Source organism: Plasmodium brasilianum, assembly GCF_023973825.1.
Source record: "Plasmodium brasilianum strain Bolivian I chromosome Unknown PB_00_17, whole genome shotgun sequence".
Classification (NCBI taxonomy): Eukaryota; Apicomplexa; class Aconoidasida; order Haemosporida; family Plasmodiidae; genus Plasmodium; species Plasmodium brasilianum.
The window spans coordinates 21,968-37,696 of NW_027122929.1; the positions used below are offsets into that span (position 1 = coordinate 21,968).

At 21.1% G+C, this 15,729-nt stretch overlaps 4 protein-coding genes across 4 annotated transcripts; all 4 read left to right on the top strand.

The window, feature by feature from the left end:
• Positions 1-908: 908 nt before the first annotated feature.
• Positions 909-5,579, top strand: MKS88_000307 (uncharacterized protein; the record flags this gene model as incomplete). The annotated part of the gene is made up of 8 exons (XM_067219242.1): positions 909-991; positions 1,147-1,328; positions 1,434-1,625; positions 1,921-2,110; positions 2,777-3,083; positions 3,596-3,810; positions 4,533-4,772; positions 5,276-5,579. 8 exons carry the CDS (start codon positions 909-911, stop codon positions 5,577-5,579), a joined length of 1,713 nt encoding a protein of 570 aa, XP_067070409.1.
• A 29-nt stretch (positions 5,580-5,608) lies between these two features.
• MKS88_000308 (uncharacterized protein) lies at positions 5,609-6,821 on the top strand (the record flags this gene model as incomplete). The annotated part of the gene is made up of 2 exons (XM_067219243.1): positions 5,609-6,160; positions 6,360-6,821. The coding sequence occupies 2 exons, from the start codon at positions 5,609-5,611 to the stop codon at positions 6,819-6,821; spliced, it is 1,014 nt and encodes a 337-aa protein (XP_067070410.1).
• An 869-nt stretch (positions 6,822-7,690) lies between these two features.
• MKS88_000309 (uncharacterized protein) lies at positions 7,691-8,665 on the top strand (the record flags this gene model as incomplete). The annotated part of the gene is made up of 4 exons (XM_067219244.1): positions 7,691-7,849; positions 8,009-8,073; positions 8,368-8,475; positions 8,599-8,665. The coding sequence occupies 4 exons, from the start codon at positions 7,691-7,693 to the stop codon at positions 8,663-8,665; spliced, it is 399 nt and encodes a 132-aa protein (XP_067070411.1).
• Positions 8,666-10,716: 2,051 nt separating this feature from the next.
• MKS88_000310 (uncharacterized protein) lies at positions 10,717-11,504 on the top strand (the record flags this gene model as incomplete). Its single annotated transcript, XM_067219245.1, has 2 exons — positions 10,717-10,838; positions 11,006-11,504. The coding sequence occupies 2 exons, from the start codon at positions 10,717-10,719 to the stop codon at positions 11,502-11,504; spliced, it is 621 nt and encodes a 206-aa protein (XP_067070412.1).
• Between the last annotated feature and the right edge of the window lie 4,225 nt (positions 11,505-15,729).

Genomic DNA, 15,729 nt, shown 5'->3' on the forward strand with positions numbered 1-15,729 from the left:
ATATACTTTTTTATCTTATATGCACTTTATATTTATTATGCAAATGTATATTCGGAACACTAAGTTTCATTATTAAATTTTTAATAATAATATTTTTTCATTGTACACTTTTGAGCACAACTTTTAATTGTTTGCCTGTGTACAACCTTTTTTTTATTCCAATTAATTTATAGTATATTTGAAATATTTATTTTATGAGCATAAATTAACTTATTTGTAAAAACTAGATACGCATTAAAATATTATTCTTTAAAAAACAATAAAAAAAGAATATACTTAGTAAATATTTAATTTAGCGAAGTCATGTATAAAATGAAAAGTTAATATTCATTTCTCTTAGTTATTAACAAAATATATTACAATCGTATGATTTAAAATATGGAAAAAAACACCCTTTTTGCAATTATTTATAATCCCCTTTCTATTCATTTATGCAAAACATTATACATGTACGTAAATGCAAATAACTAGATATTTATATTTTTGTACTATCCAATTTGTGCTTACTTTTATTAAAAGCAAATTTTTTTATTATTCTTTTAAATATATCCTATTTTTAATATTTGTACTGTTTTGTAATATCAAGTAAAGAAAGTAGCAGAAGAAAATACAGCACCCTTAAAAAGGGACTACAACTATTACCATCGCAATCTAACATTAAGGAAAATAATAAATTTGAATATAACAGATAAGAAGATAAAATTTTAAAAAGCTCTAATTATACAGATGAAAAGGAAAATAATAAAAATATTTATCATATAATCAATGTCAACTATTTAAAGAAGCCATATTTACGTAACAATGAATCTTTAGTTACTTTTTAAAATTATAAACCTAAAAGAACTCTACCATATTATGCATACATTCAAAAAAATAGTTTATATTCAAATAATAAAACTAATAATCAAATGATAAAGAAAAGCAATAAACTACATACTTATTCAAATACATTTATTCAACAGGGAAGCACAGAAATAGATACATACATTACGTTAGATCACATTGATTATACAGATAACAAAGGATATATACTTTCTCCATTACATCTATATTATCTGTATATGTATTATTTCATTGAAATTAAATTCACGCAATTTTATCATCCTGCAACAAACGTAAAATATGAAACGACATATAATTCAATAGCACAAACTCTTTACATAATGAACTTGCAAAAGAAATAAAAAATTGTAAGAATACAAAAGATGATTTAATAAAATTATATAATTCTTCAGATCCTCAAAAACGTAAACTTAACCTAAATGAATATCCTACAAAATGTCAAAAATACCAAAGAGAGTCTGTTGCTTATAGTAAATACATTTTAAGTAGAAGTTATTATTTTTTGGAGAAGATAACAAAAATTTTGCAAGATTTATATTCATAACTAAAAAATATAAAATGTGCATATTTATTTAACACTTCTACATTAGCTCTTATGATTTGGATATATAAGATGATAGTCAGGGAAATACCTTATAATACCTATGTAAATTATATAAAAAATGTAAAGAATCTTTTGGATTCTTGCAATGATGTAATATCTAATATAGAAAAAGAAATAGGTCGAACAGTTTTTATAGAGTCAACAAAATTTTTATTATGGGAAATTAAATATATTTCTAGTAGGATATGATTTTTACATAACCAATGTTAAAGTTCCAATTAATGAAATAACAATATATTTCAAAGATTACACATCATCACATCTTCCTCCATATTCTGTTAGATAATACTATAATGAATTAGCATACTTTACTTCTAATTTAAAATTGAGTAACAAAATTATCAAAAGGTTAGAAGAAACATTAAAAAATAAAGAAAAATTGATTTTTTCCTCTTCAGGTGCATATGTGAAATAAAAAAAAATGTCTGATTTTATTATAGATTATAAATTTTTTCTTTCAAAGATTAATTCAGTAATTTCATATTCTGAGAAAACATTAAAATTTGCAGAAGATGTATACACCAAAAACACAAAAGTAGTAGAAAATTTTAGCAATTCTATAAATAAGGAAATTATAAGGATCAGAATAAAACACGATGAAACAAGAGCTCAACTAGATGCAGCACTAAAAGAATTAAGACAATTAATTGCTTCTATAAAGAGGTATATACTCTCAATACATTAAAAAAAAAAAAAAAGAAAAAGACTATAAAATGAATGAAAATGTAGGTCCTTCGAAATATATACAGAGGACCGAAGAACTTTTACGTCTTGTAGATTTCATAAAGAAAAATAAAAGAACAATACAAGATAACTCTAAAACAAAAGAAGAATAATATAAAGAAGTTATTCTTATAAAAACTAAAATTAAAGAATTATCAAAACATATTGAAAATTATAATAACGAAATGGAAAACATTAAAGAAAAAGTGTAACAATGCCATACAAATGAAAATAAAAAATAAAATGAATTATATAACTGAAAAAATAGGTAAAAAAGGTAAATTCCAAAAAAGAAGGAATATATAAAAATATCACACAAGTAGAAGAATTAATTAATATAAAATAATTTAACATTCTTTAATTTACAAATAAAAAAAAAGAATTAAGAGAAAAAATATAATCCATAATTACTAATTTCTATAATAGTAATAAACAAGAATTTGTTGACATTTTATTAAAATTTGTAGAGGAACATAAAAATATAATTTATGAATGAGACAATATAAATGATACTGATAACTTACTAGAAAAAACAACAAAAATACATGATGAAATTACAAAAATGAATTGTGATTAGATATTCCAAACACTGAATAATATGGATAGAAAATCATATCACGTATTAACCCTTAAAAATGACATTATTGATAATCCATTTCAGTATATACATGAAGAAATATCAAATACATTTAATCAGATAAGAAGTAACCATAGTTGTTTAAAATGTAATATGGATAATTACAAAGAAGACAGAAAAAAATTACAACAACATAAAGAAAATATAATTAATAGGAAAAACAATTTTCTTAATAATTTACATAAAAATTATAAAGATCTGTCTGTTGGACAAAATACTTATAAGGTATTCTCAGAATATGAAAATACTATTCTGAATAAAGTACAATATTTACTGGTATTAATATATTAAAGGACAATATACAAGAAACTCTGCATAAATTAATATTATGTGATGGCACATTACAAAGACTGAAAACATATAATATGCAAAAATATACAAATATTAATACTTTGTTAAAAAATTATGATAAAAAAAAGATAGATACAAAATTGAGTATAAAAAATAATTTATTATTGAAAAAAAATAGTTTAAATCATAAACCATATTCGTACATCAAACAGAAATATACATAATAATAGAACATTAAACACTGCTATAAAAAACTCAGATATTAACGGCAAATTGATTGAAAAATTAATAAAGAATAAAAATTATTTAAACGCAAAATTAAATATACACATTCGTGAAATACACAATAATAAATTAATAGAACAATACGTCAAGAAAAAATTAAAAACATTTAGAATAGAGACAAAAATGTTAAACATAATTAATTGGCTGATGATACTATAAAAAAATTAAAAATAAGTATAGAAGAAATTTTGGATCTTATCAAAAATTCAAAGCATAATTTTGGGAACAATAATAAAACAACTATGGAAACATTAAATGAAAAAAAAATGAATTGGTATCATATTAAAATTGATATAGATAATTTAAATACCATTTATCAAACGAAAAATAAAAAACTAGATGATTTAATTAAAGAACATAATGAAATTTTTATATTGACTGATAAATTTATAGCAGAGAAAAGCAAAGAAATAAATGAGGAAGCTAAGTAACACATAAGTTATCTAGTACAAATCAAAGATGAATTAGCTTCCTTTCATTTTATTACAAATATTAAAAAAAACACATATAGTATAATTCAACAAAAAATAATTGCATTAAAAAAAAAAAAAAAAATGAAACTCTAACGAACATCATCCAGGAAAACGTTGCACAACTAAAAGAACAAAAAAGAAAATCTGATGAATACATAACAGAATGAAATGTAAAAATAATAAATAAATGGAATTCAATGAATAAATAAGTGGCACAGATAAATTTTATAAAAAAATAGGGGGTATATATGAAGAATAAAATAATATATAAAATGTTGATATTACGTTAGCAAAAATAAACCTCGCAAAGTTAGAATATGAGCGAATTTTAATTTATGACATCATTCAACAGATTAGTGAGGAAAATGCAAAAGCTAAACTGGTGATGAAAGAAGTGGAATCATCAAAAAATGAAATTGTTGAAACATAACATAAAATGCAAGATGGAGAACAAAAATACATAAACGATATTGATTATAATGCATGATACAAGAAAAATAAAGGTAGTTTTAGTAAAATAAATCATCTTATTATAAATGCTTCAGGTGAGCAGAAAAAAGATAATGAGAACTATAATATAAATCATACAAAGGAAATTAAAAAAAAAAACAGATAATTATATGCCAAATGTTTTAAAGGAAAAAAATACTATGTAAGAGTCTCTAAAGGAAATTAGAAATATTATCAAGTTGATTTTATTGAATAGCTCTAAAGTAATTATCAATTCATTATTAAAGAACATCAAAGATACTGAAGAATACAAAAAACAGGCAAAAATTGGATTTGAAAAAGCAAATAATCTAATTAAAGACGTGAAGATACTCTTAGACGGTGTTAATATATATAAAAATAACATTAAAACAATTTTAGATGATGAACAAATTGATAAGTATGTAAATGAAATTAAAAATATCCAGTAAAATGAATATAAGAAAATATAAATAAATTCATTTTTAAATAGGGCCGACTAATATAAAAGAAAAATTTTGTCAGAAATCAGTGAAGAAAATAGGGTGGAAAAAAAATCGAACATTTCCAAATAAAGAGATATAATGTTATTATGAATTGTGTTTATAATAAGATTGGTTAGTCTGTAAAATATTAAGAAGAAGTTGCTTCTACTGAAAAAAATGAGAATGCAAATTATGAATCATTGCTAAAAGATGGCGAAGTTATTATTACTATTTCGAGTCATTAATTTTAGGAATAAAAATTAAGTTATCAAAAAGGAAAAGTGAAGTAACAAAAATAATGAATTAAATTAAAAGAGAAAAATACTAAGATTAAAGAAATTTTTTGACATTTAAAGAAAAAATTAAAAGAATAGAATTAAAAGCAGAGCATTACTCAAATGGAGGATTTTTTTAATGGTAAAAATTATGAGGATACAAATGTAACTATATAATATTACTAAGGAAGAGTTGAACAAAATTTATCAACAGTTAATAATACAGAAAAAAAAATACAAAGTATTTTAACAACAGTTAATGATTCAATAAGTTCAACGCCAAAAATAATTGCAACGACTGGAGTAAATGCTTTTGAGGAAACGAAAAAAAAAGAAATAATTTGTATAGGACAATTAAACAGGACAAAAGGTACAAAACAACTTATGCATGATAAACAAAATAAAATGGATGGAATAAAACCTACCATTGTAAATATAGAAAAAGAACTACAAAAACAAAAATTTATGAAAATGGAGTTTTGCAAAAAAATATAAAATAAATGGCTGGTAAAAGAAAAATATATATGGATATAATGAAAGAATCACTGAATACATCAATGAAAACTTTTATTTCCATTTTTAGTGGAACAGATTTAAAAGAATATAAATATGAAGGAAATTTAGAGTATAAAAGTAAGAAAAATAAAATATATAACGAATTTAATTCGCTGTATAAAATAATTCAAAACAACGTAAAAAGCACTTCGGGCAATTCAAAAAATTATATTGAAGTAAATAAACTAAAGGAAGAAGCTCAGAATGAAGAAACAAAACTCAGAAATAAAGAAGAAGAAACAAAATATCTGAATGATATTATAAAAAAAGAAGCCCTTAGATTAATGCTTCATATAAAAAAAGAAGTACAAAAATTAGTGGGTCTTGCACACGAATATTCCGAAGTTAACAACTACCATGAATCCATTAAAAAACTTGTTGTAGATATTAAATTATTATATGAAGAAAGTAATATATTAAGTAAAATAAAACAAGCAGTATATAGAAATAAGAGCATACAAAATGAAATGCATAAGTCGTTTAAAAATAAAGCAAAAAATATGTTTGCGCATTATAGTTACGTCAGCTAACTATATATGTTTTAAAATGGTAAGATTATTACCATAGAAAGTAACCGCATAAGAACGTTCCATTACAACATCAAGATTACAATTTGAGCCGACAACTGCTATAGAATTAGAAACTACAAATGAAGCATAAAATAACATAGAATTCGATGTGCATAACAGCATAGGATTTTCCCATAAGATTCTTCATAAGATTATTAAATATTCAAATGTTATAGACAAAAAACAAAAAGAAAATGAAAAAATAATTAAAGATTTAAGTGATATAAATCTTAATATTGAAGCCATGAATGAATTAAATAATAAAATGAATAATACAAAAAATAAAAAAAGTTCGGTATTAAGTGAAATGAAAGATATTTTTAAAAAATATAATACTTTAAACAGTATTATGTTCAATAATGAAGGTTATAATCATATTTTGGAAAAATCGAAATATGAACATTTAAAGGAACTATGTGAAGCATTCAGTCAAAAAAAGATTAGCACTGTAGATGCAATAAAAATGAATAAAATAAAATCTGATTTTGATAATTACATAGTATCCTTAGATAAATTAGAAAAACAAGTTGAAAAAATAAACGTAAAGGAAAATTCGGGTGAAACCAAACAAAGAGAAAAATCATCTGTAGATGGAATTTATAAAAACATATAAAATATAGAAGAAAGTATTACAAACATTTATTCCTCTTATGATGAACTTGAAAAGGAATGAAAAGAGAATGGGTCATTTAAGTACAAATCAATAAAGGAGAACCTTAGTACTAAAATATATAATGGTTTCATAATAATTAATAAAAAATAGAATGCAGCTAAAAAGGTTTTAATATACGTTAAATATAACCGTAGTTCAATAATGACATATATTGCTTCATTAAATGTATACTTTGATACAAAATCCATAAGTGACTACATTTTAACCAATGTTGAACAAGCAACTACATTTTATGCTGAATTGATAACAAATGTTCGTGAATTAAAGGAAATAATGATATAAGAAAAGAATTTGTACCTAATGATAAGGAAGAAATAAATATTTTACGAGATATATCAGAATAATTAAAAATTCCTTATATTAAGCTGAAGGATAAAAAAATTACTACAAATGAAATTTACAAAAAAATATATAGTGTCAAATTACAAGTAATAAAAACATTTCAGTATAAATATAATAATATAATAAAACTATTTAATAATGTGATTAATACGCAAGAAAAATAATTATTAAAGAATAAAAATAACCTACAAGATGTTAGTACTTTTATAACAAATAAAGAAAAGGAATTAGCTGACATTGACAGTAAATTTACCCTACAATCAATTAATAGATTTATTGTAATACATTAAAATATTATTACTAATATAAAAACATTGCAAACATTAAAAAAAACTAATGCTAATGAAGACAAAAAATTGAAAATAGATGTAAATAAAATTTTACATTTAAAATGTAGAACCCAGAACTTATTAAATTATGTGCATGAATATTAAAAGAGGTACATTATCGAAAAAAAAAGTGATTACATGAAAATTGTGGAAAGTACTAATTTAACAAAATATAAACAAGAAATTAATGATTTAGAAAGAGTGTTTAACAAATTATTAGAAAATATTAAGGAAAATGCGAAAGTGTATAATAATAATAATGACACAAATCAAATTGTTTCAAAAATTTCGAAAAATGTAGATATTATGAAAAAAAAATTTCAAACAATTTAACATAAATAGAAAAGTTATTTGAAATATAAAAGAACGTAAATAATATAAAAGGTATTTTTAATGAAATCAAAAATAATTATAGAGTAGACAAATTTATTGAAGATGTGTCTAAAAAGATTCAAGATGAAATACAAAAATTTGAAGGATGAGAAGATTGAACAAAAAATAAAAAAAATAACTGAAGAGATGTAAAATTATAATAAAGAAACTAAAAATAAACTATATATAACCTAACGTGTAGTAAAAAGAATTGAAATAAAGAAAAAATTAAGGAATAACTTATTTGTAACATTTTCCAAAAATATTGATGTTAGCATTTTTAATTTTGCAAAAAATTGTATAACTGAATCAGGTAAAATAACTAAAGAATTACAAATCTATATAAATTAAATAAAAGATTTAATATATAATACTCATGGGGAAGTAGAAAATCTAGTAAATAAACTGAAGATATTAAATCAACCTGTTCCTGAAAATTTAAGTCCTCATAGACAAAATTTATTTACGAAAACTAATGAACAAAAACAGAATACAAAAGATGATTCAGAACATGAAAAACCCAAAGGTCAAAGTAACTCAAGAACTAAAGGGTCACACGAGCAAATTCGTTATACTGTTGTAAAGATTTTTGATTTGTCCTTTTGTTTTATATAAGAATAATGAAGAAAAAAAGAGGAATGTTTCAATACATATAATGATGAATTTCCAGGTAGGAACGATATTAATTTAAGAGATAAAGAAGTTATAAAAATTTGTTTCAGTGAAGACGATTATACGTAATATTAAATAAATAAGTATAAACATATTTATATTATTTATTGTTTTTTTTCTTTTATAAATAAATTACATTATTAAAAGTTCACTTTTATTTTAAAAGTTTTTTTTTAAATATTATATTCAAAATATTTAGTATATTTAATTAACTGATGAATAATAAAAGAGAATATTAGCATCACATTAAATGTGCTGCGTATACGTGTATTCCGCCTAATTTACATATTTGTTAGAAGATATTACAAGAATAGTCAATGTAGAACATATATATATACATATGCTAACTTTTGGAGTAATTATTCACTTTATACCATTATATGTAAATTATTACAAAAATAACACATTCATATGTTTGTACAGATTATAATATTATCCCTTTCTCACATATGTAATATTTAAGTTTAAAATAGATCACTTTTTCTAGTATATTTCATCGCTTCTTAATTATATTTTTTTTTTCAAGTACATTTTTACTAAACCCAAAACGTATATATCAAAATGGTTTCCTTAATTTAATTTTTACACATTTCGTAGAGATTTTAATCTAAAATGATTTGATTTTTAAAATTTTTATATTTATTTTCTACGGAAAATACGAATAGTGTTTACTTTCGTCAACTTCAACTTGTGAACAGTAATAATAACGTTTTAAGTGTATAGCATATATGTACAATATATTATTTACATTCAAAATGAAATAAAAAAGGAAAATAATCCTTATAATTTATTTAAGCCTTTATTTAATTTTTGGTGTTTACTATTTTATTTTTATATTTGTAGAATCAAGCTCAACATAATTATTTAGTTGATTTAAAATTAGTTAATCTTGTTTACAATATATTTTTAATATTTATAAGCTTACTATTATTTTTAGCGTTAACATTAATCTGTGTGCATAGATAACTTATTAAGGAATGAGTAAATAATAGTTATTTTAACAATTTAAAAAGATTTTTTCATTATTCATTATATTTTTTCTTTTAAAATATATATCTTTTAAAAAAGTAAATATTAAGTTCAATAATTAAAGAGATCATATATAAATAAAAATCCAAGAAAAATAAGGTTTTATTTTATTATCTTTCTTGTACACTTAAAGGTTTAATATAAATAAAAATAATTTTAGGGTATATTATAAAACAAAAAAAATTCAATTAATATAAGATCAATTAAAAAGGTTAACATATTAGTAATCTTTTTCATAAATAAGCATTTCTTCTATTACGAAACAGATCTATATAAATGTATAAATACATAGAAATTCAAGAATTGTGTTTTTTAACTAAATTACTTGGTATGGGAATATCAATTATACCTTTTTATTATTAAATTTTAATTTTTTTCTGCATGCTTAATTTTTTTAAAAAGGTGTTAATATAAAAAAAAACAATGATAATAAAAAAAACACGAAAAAAAATTAAAAAAATTTTCTATTTTTACAATAAATTTTATGTAATTTTTTAATAAACTGCAAAATAAACCATATGTATAGAGATAAAAAAAATAAAATTATAACTTTATATAGTAAAAGGTATTTCATATATATGAAAATAATTTAACTAATATTTAATTATTTTATTTTCAAAACATATGCTTGTTGTTTGGAAAAAAAAAGAAATTAAACATCAAATATATTATAATTCAATTAAAAACTTTTTAATTTTAATTAGTCATTTTTATGCAGATTGTAGTACTAACGTAAATTATATTCATTTCTAGATATTTGTGTGAACAATTTAAGGAAAAGTTTTTATCCCATTTTCATATATACATATATGTAATGTTAAAAATTTTTTTTTCGTTGTAAAAATTTGTCCTGTTATTAAAAATTGTTATTGATAATTCATTGTTATTTACAAATAAATGAGGTTTGTTAGTCTTTTTCTAAGAACAGTTCTCCTTCCTACAACATAAATAATAAGAGCATATTGAATTTGTTCGTATTATCAGTATTAGTATATATTAATGAAATAATATATTTATCAATAGTTAGTAATTTGATCATCAATTTCAATTCTAAATATAAAATTAACAAAAAAAAAAATTTCTTTACAACAATGGTGTATGTTACAAATTTAATAGCAATGGGTAAAAAGTATAAATTAAATATTGGTACCCTTCTTAATATTATAATTGTATTACTATTATTACAAGAGAACCATTACTCTTACTACATGAAGTAAAATGCATTTTTAACTAAATTATAAATTCATTGCATTTGTTAATATAATTGTCATTAAACGTATGTACTACACACACACGTATATGTAAATATATATATATGTATTCGTTTATATTTATATAAACATTTAAAGAAAAAACAAAACTGATAATTTTATTTTGCAGAAATCCTGAGAATTATTCAATCAAAAAAAAGAATATACCTCATGATTTGTTAATACAAAGATATGAAAGAGCAATGGCAGAAATGCTTGAAGACCAACTGTATAAAAGTGACTTTGTCCTAGGAAGAAGAAATAGAGGGAGTAAGGTATTATATCGCGATGATTTAAAAGAAGAAACCCCTGTACACAGTTCTGAATTAAAAGAATTATGTTCTAAAATATCAGATCAATGGAAAGTTACAGTAACAAATATGGAAGAAAATTACAATGCCAAAACAAGTGAAATAGACAAAGAATGGAGAGATTCTATCTGGAATAATAAATGGGAAAAATACTTAGAATATATACATTCCGTTATAAATAAAAATTTGAATGATTCATCTAAGGAACCACACGATATTGAAATGAAACTAGAATTCATAATAAACTACGTTTCTTCAGTTTTTGATATGTTCGTACATCAGGTTAATAAAGATTGGAAAAGACTACAGAAAATATAATGTCACAAAAAAAGACAATAAGAAGAAATACAGAGTTAGAATAAAAAATATATACCAAGGAAACAAGAAATGATGGATACTACAGATGTAAAATAATACGATAGATTCATTATTTAGAAACTTTTTATAATGAACTTTTTATGAGTTTGTTTTATTTAAATATTTCTAGTACAGTATATTGTGAACGAATATTAACGCACAACATGATTATAATAATAATAAGGGTGAACATTAAATATGTAAAAAGTTGTGCAGTTAATCCTTTAAATATAAAAAAAATAAATTAAAATAATTCTTTCAATATTTTGTATTTTTCAGTTGGACTAAAAGCACAACAAAATTTACTTTGTATTATATTCTGTATCAACAGAAAAAATGCAGCATTAATTGAAAAAATATATATATCATAGCGAAAATAACATATATAGATAAATGATTTTTTTTATTTTTTATTTTTAATAATTATTATTTTTAATTACCCTTAGATGATTAATTCATTTTCAAGATTTGTTCACGTTTACCTCATATTGAATATTTATTTTGTTGAGGACATCTTCTTACATTTAAATTGCTTATTAATTTATTTTGTTACCAAATATATTTAATATGCATTATTACAACATTTGGTTGTTTATTTTATATATTTGACATTTGGGGAATATACATTTTTGTACGAATAATTTATTAAGCATGCACATACATAATTTTTAACACATATACATATATATATGTGTTAATGTTTTTCCTTTTTTTTAACATAAAGAAATGTGTGCTTTATATATACAATGTGTATTTACAGTGATATTAATATATATACCCAAATAAAATATATTTATTACAAGGTATTTCATTAGTAACACTATTATTATATTACAGTGCCGTAACACTACATATCAAGTGTTCAAGATTTAGTTCGTTAAAAGAAAATTGTAACTTTAAGTATTATAAAATATTTCAATATAGATTATTTCAAACCACCGTAAACTCTTTATTTAATCAAAATTACTTTATGTATATTTCTGTAATATTAATTATAAAGAATGTGCTAATGAACAAAGTATAATGGAAAAACAAGAATGCTTTAAAATTAATTTCTTAAAATAAATTTCGTATAATAATTAAATAACACGTAAAATATATATTAAAATAAAACCAGAATTTTGTTGACATAAGGAAAAAGTATTATTTAATGTAAGTTCACTAAAATACAGATATATATGTATATATATTCTTTTTTCATTATTAGTTGAAGGATTAATTAGAGCCTTTATTAATACATAAAAACAGACGTATCTTAAAAAAAATAAAAATTTAAATTAAGTGAATATATACTTTAATAATAATAAATAAATATGCACTTTTATATATTAACATATAGCATAATATCGTAAAAAAATACAATTCATATAATTATAGCGCAAGAAAATTTAAGTGATATTTTATTCACATAGCATAAAAGATGCGAAAATGAGAAAAAAATGTAATAATAAAACTAGGATACCATTGTGTAGTAATTTAATATTAAAATTAATTTATTTTATATTTTTTTTGCAAGCTCATAATTGAAATATTGTATATATATGTGCATATTTTTCCCTCTTCATGGTATAGTTTTTGTGTATATGTAATTAAATATATATGTTATTCAAGAACTTAAGACTAAGTATTTTTTTAGCGATAAACTACCAATATGTGTAGTTTAGTGTATATTTTATGCTTATTTATATTTTAGAATTAAAAAGTGATTCAAATATTTCTATATGTATTTTAATAAGTTATTAACTTTTGAAGCAACTTTATTAATTTAATGAAACTATTAATACCTAATTTCTAATTAATAAGTAAATATAAACAATTAGGAATATAAATGTATGTTCTGTACATGTAGTTTAGCGATTATTTATGATGTCTGTATTCTATTAAGGTATTTACCTTAAAATAAAGAATTCGCAATTCTTGTTTATTAAGAAAATTTATATTTTATTACATGCGACATCGCACAATTGGAGTAAGATACTAAAGTAATCATAATATATACAATATTAGTAAAGTATTTTAATTAATGTATTTGCTGTGCTTTTTCTCTAAATTTTTTTTTCTTTATAAATTTTCTGGTTCTATAAATATATATCGCATTCCTAATATGCGTGTGGTATACTTTTATTTGATGTCTAATAAGAAAAATAAGTAACAAATATATGTGATTCTAGTTATTATTCAAGAATTGTTATATACTTAATTATATTAATTATTCATATAGCTATTTTCAATTATTATTATATGTTGAGGTGTATTCAATTACCTCAAACTGAAAATGTAAAATAATCCTGGTGGTACAATATTTCTTTTATAAAATTTTTATTTTTTCTCTAACCTTACTATAAAATATGCAGCCGTAGATAATAATATATAATAACATAAAAAATGAATGAAATAAAATGAATGACTTTTTTCTATATTATTTTATTATATATATAAATTTTTTGTGTCATTTATGTTACTAAGGAAAATAAATATATTAAAAAAGCTTATTGACCTGAAAGAATTCACAACATTAATACACATGTAATGTAATCCTTCAAATTACTTAACATACATTAATATATATAGCTTCACGTTATGTACACAAGGAATTAATGAATCTAAGAAAAAATTGATACTTTGTTATGATAAATAAATAAAATGAAAATATTTATTTGTTACGTATCTAATAAAAGATTTTCCGTTTTTGATTATATTATATAAGCAATAAAGGCTTTAATATAAATGATCCATATTTGTTTTAAAAATATATTATGTTCTTACTCAATAATTTACGATTTTCATATATATATTTGAATGTACATAATAAATTTTTCAAATAAGCTTAATAATGATTTTATGTATAGAAGTTTACTGAACTATAACATAAGTATTTTAATAATAAATTAAATACTTATCAATCTATCATACATCAGCTCATAAAGTAACAGAACAATATAGAACAAAATATAGTGTGTAACAAGTAATATACATAATAGGAATGATTCATAAGTATATCCATACATTCGATCATTCACATTTAATTAAAATAATTTTTACATCAAACATATCATCAAATTTAAATGATAAGATTATTTTTTCCTTTTTAGATTCTTCCTTCTTTTAATTATATAAATTGAACTTGTTATTTCGTATATATCACATGTCCCGTTATTTGTTCGCATTTAAATAGTACTAATATTTTTACATATTTAAATTCTTTAATTTCTTTCCTGAGACTACACTATGCTGTTAAGTAATGAATATCAGTTATACATAATTGGATTATTCATGTAATACATAAAATATGTTAATTCTTAATTTTATATAACCACTAATAGAAAACTACATAAAAAAAATAAAAAAAAAAAAAAAAGAACACTAAACATTAAACCAGGAATCCAGTTATTTCCAAATTTTTAAATTTCATAAAATTCTCAATAGATAAGTATCATGTAAACTTAGTTGAACCACTAAGGTTTTATATCTTTATAGATTCATTATATAATTCACATATATAATTTAAAATTTATCATTATATTTAAAAAAATAAATATAAATACTTTAATCTTTTTTTTTGTATTTTATAAAACTATTAATGAAGGAAAATACATTTCCATGCTACTATACATAAACTTTAATATTTATCTCAATGTGATAATTTTTTAGTTACAAACTAATGCATTATATCAGGATTTACCTAATATCTCCGTGCATATGGTCACTGTTGTAAAGTTAAAACTCAAAAACTCAAAATTGAAAAATCATAAAATTTTGTCCTAAATAATAATTTAAGTACTATTGTTCTATCATTTTATACATTTTGATTTAACAACTTGTGCTTCATTATGTTACAATTATTTTTTCTTATACAAGGTGGTTTATTACAATATATATCTACATATTCATCATTTTTAACATAAGTTCTCTATAAAAAAACCGAAAAAGAAAAATGATCTATTAGCTTTCTTGTTGTATTTACATAAAAAGTTTATGATGTTGCATTTAAATTTCTTATATTATGTCTTCAGTCTTTAAGGTATTGAGCATGCGATTTCTATTTTTTTTTTTTTTTTTCTTTCAAAAATTTCGTTTCTTCGTTTATAACAACTTTTTACGTGCTTTTATTTTTGAAAATATTTATAATTTATAGCTTTATGTTTTTAGCACTTTTAATCTAAATTTGAAATGCTTTTTTTTTATA